General features: G+C 52.4%; 1 protein-coding gene across 1 annotated transcript; it reads right to left on the bottom strand.

Moving 5' to 3' along the window:
* Window positions 1-1,116: 1,116 nt before the first annotated feature.
* Window positions 1,117-1,904, bottom strand: LOC115316285 (the record flags this gene model as incomplete). The annotated part of the gene is made up of 1 exon (XM_040218712.3): window positions 1,117-1,904. A coding segment is annotated over one exon (765 nt), but the record flags the coding sequence as incomplete, so codon positions are not given.
* Window positions 1,905-2,573: the final 669 nt, after the last annotated feature.

Here is a 2,573-nt window from a genome sequence, read left to right as displayed (position 1 = left end):
ATCTGGTCCCCTGGCCAGATGGGAAACACTGGGAATGAGGCAGCAAATGCTGCGGCCCGAGGCTGTATTCTCCGGGACTCGTCCCAGTCGGGTGGTCAAGTGGACACGGACCTCTCGTTTAACGAGGCACTCAAAATGAAGAAACTCGACAGGCGCGTATTCCCGAGCCCGTGCGGGGGGCTTGGAAAGGAAGAAGAATGGACTTGGAGAAGGCTCCAGACGGGCACTCTTGTGACCCCCGCCAAGTTGCACCAGTGGTACCCCGACCGGTACACTACGGGAGCCTGCCCCTTCTGTGGTGACCCCTGGGCGGACGTGCATCACATTACTTGGAAGTGTAAGAAGATCCCTGGACTGGCTCCACTGGTGGAGCCTTCTACTCAAGAGTGGGAAGCGGGGCTGCAGAGCGAAGTCATCGATGTGCAAAAGCTGCTGGTGACCCGCGCGCTGCATGCCCAAACCGCAATTGGAGCCCTGGAATGAGGGCATACACCCACTCTCTATCTCTTTAACTCCCCCTTCCCTTCCCAATCTTTCCTGTTACGTCCAGTAAAGTTTTCAACAACAACTTCAGCTTAGTTGCACTCGAGTCGCTTGTTGCAGCGTGGTTAGAGCGGTCACGGTTAGATAATACGCAGTTAAAGTCGCCGCCTAGAATGACTTTTCCAGGCGTGTCCAAGATTCGTATCAAAGACTTGAAGAAAAGACAGCGTTCAGCAGCATCATTCGGTGCATAAACCGACACTAGACGAACTAGTTCATTTTTAACGAGGCAGTCAACTCTGCTTACGCGACCGTCCGCGCCAAGCTCACAATCAACAACGGAAAAACACTTTTTCTTTTTGACAAGCACCGCCGTTCCTCCAGACGGATTGCCAAGAGTCAATGTGTGAAAACACCAAAACACGTGTCCAAAGTACTGCCCGAAGTCTTTTGCCTGCTCATACGTGGAGATTCTTGTTTCCTGAATGAAAGCAATATCTATGCGTTTTTCTAGCAGCAGACTGAGTAGCCATTCCTTACGTTTCTTTGCAACAGTACTAACAGCGTTAAAGGTTGCAATATTCAAAGGATTCGAGTTTTTAGTCATTCAATAAAGTGTTGGAGTTGGGACGGCTTACACGTTTGGCAGAACGTTGTCAATCTTCGAAGGCTGTTTCTTCAAGTGCTGAAGCACCCCGCTCTGTCAACCATGGTTGGCCTTGAGGTTCAGTGCCTTTCTTCCAACGCTTGCGGGTCACAGAAGTAAATCGTTGGTCACCCGCAGTCGCACGCGCTGCAATTTTTTCCGTTGATCGCTCTCCCTTCCTTTTAATTGGCGCTTCCACTCCGGTGACTTCTTGATCCGGGTTTCCATCTGCCTTGCTGGCCTTTCTGTTTTTCTCGTCCTTCATCTCAACCGATTTTGGTGTGACTTGTCCTGCTTGCGAGTTCTCTCCCGTCTTCGGCGACGGCGTCTCTGTCATCTTGATTTCAGCGACGCTGCTTGCTGGTGGTGCTGAGTCGGCTGCTCCGACGACGTCAGTTGACAATTCAGACGCCTTCCCTTTCGGAGTCGCGGCAATGGTCTCCTCCATTTCATCTTGGTCCATCAGGTTATCGACGTCCTGCAGTTCAGTTGGAGGTCTCGTTTTTGCCGCGTACGTTTGGATACAATTGTCCTCCTCATGTCCGTAAGTGCCGCATGTCCTGCACCACGGAGTGCGACACTGCTTGCGCATGTGTCCTACCTCCTTGAACCATAAGCACTGAGGTGGGCGGCCTGGAATGGACACCAACGCTGGCATTCCGAGGATGTTGATTTGATGCGGGATAGCGTCCCCTGTGATGCCTTCCTTGAGTACCATCGTGACTGTTCGCGTTGTTGTCTCCACATTCTCAAAGCCTGGTTGCGTCCACTTCTCGCGCACGATTGATTTCACTTTACTGTGCGGCTCGAACGTCTTTTGCACAGCTTCGTCGGGAACGCAGACGGGAACCCAATGAACTTTGAATGATTTCTCAGTCACATTCGGATCGATGACCAGGCAGGTCTTGCCCTTGACGTTGAGCACTGCCGCGTGTAGCAGCTTCTCCTTCGCTGCCGCGTTGTGCAGGGGGACCATCCAAACGTGGTTGTACTGGAAGGCACCGAAGCCGGCCACGTCATTCATTTCAATGACGTCCTTCAGAACGTCGCGAAAGTCGTCGATGGGATACGGTCTCGCTGATGGGTCGCCATGTAGAAAGACTGAATTAAAAGAATAACGACCTGTTGGCAGCGTAGGCAGGATGATACGGTAGTCCGGGGGGTCAAATATTCCGAAATACCTGTTGGAACCCGGCTAGGGTAAGCCGTAGGACGCGCTCCGCTGGAGCTCATGATTCCTTGACCGCGCGCCTCGGCGTTCGAAAAAAGAATACTCGGCCACCGATCTCCCCGGAAAAAAACATCTCTTGTAGGTCCACTGGCTAATTTCGGCACTCGGATTGGCGCATTTTCATGGACGTCGCGCCACCTTGTTCACAGGAAGAGAGAGAGAGAGGAGAAGGAGGGGCGGGGGGGAGGCTTAGGTAAACTACTCAGTAATATA

The sequence above is a fragment of the Ixodes scapularis genome, unplaced genomic scaffold (assembly GCF_016920785.2).
Source record: "Ixodes scapularis isolate PalLabHiFi unplaced genomic scaffold, ASM1692078v2 PGA_scaffold7__128_contigs__length_106722199, whole genome shotgun sequence".
Lineage (NCBI taxonomy): Eukaryota > Metazoa > Arthropoda > Arachnida > Ixodida > Ixodidae > Ixodes > Ixodes scapularis.
This window is presented reverse-complemented; position numbering and strand designations above follow the sequence as displayed.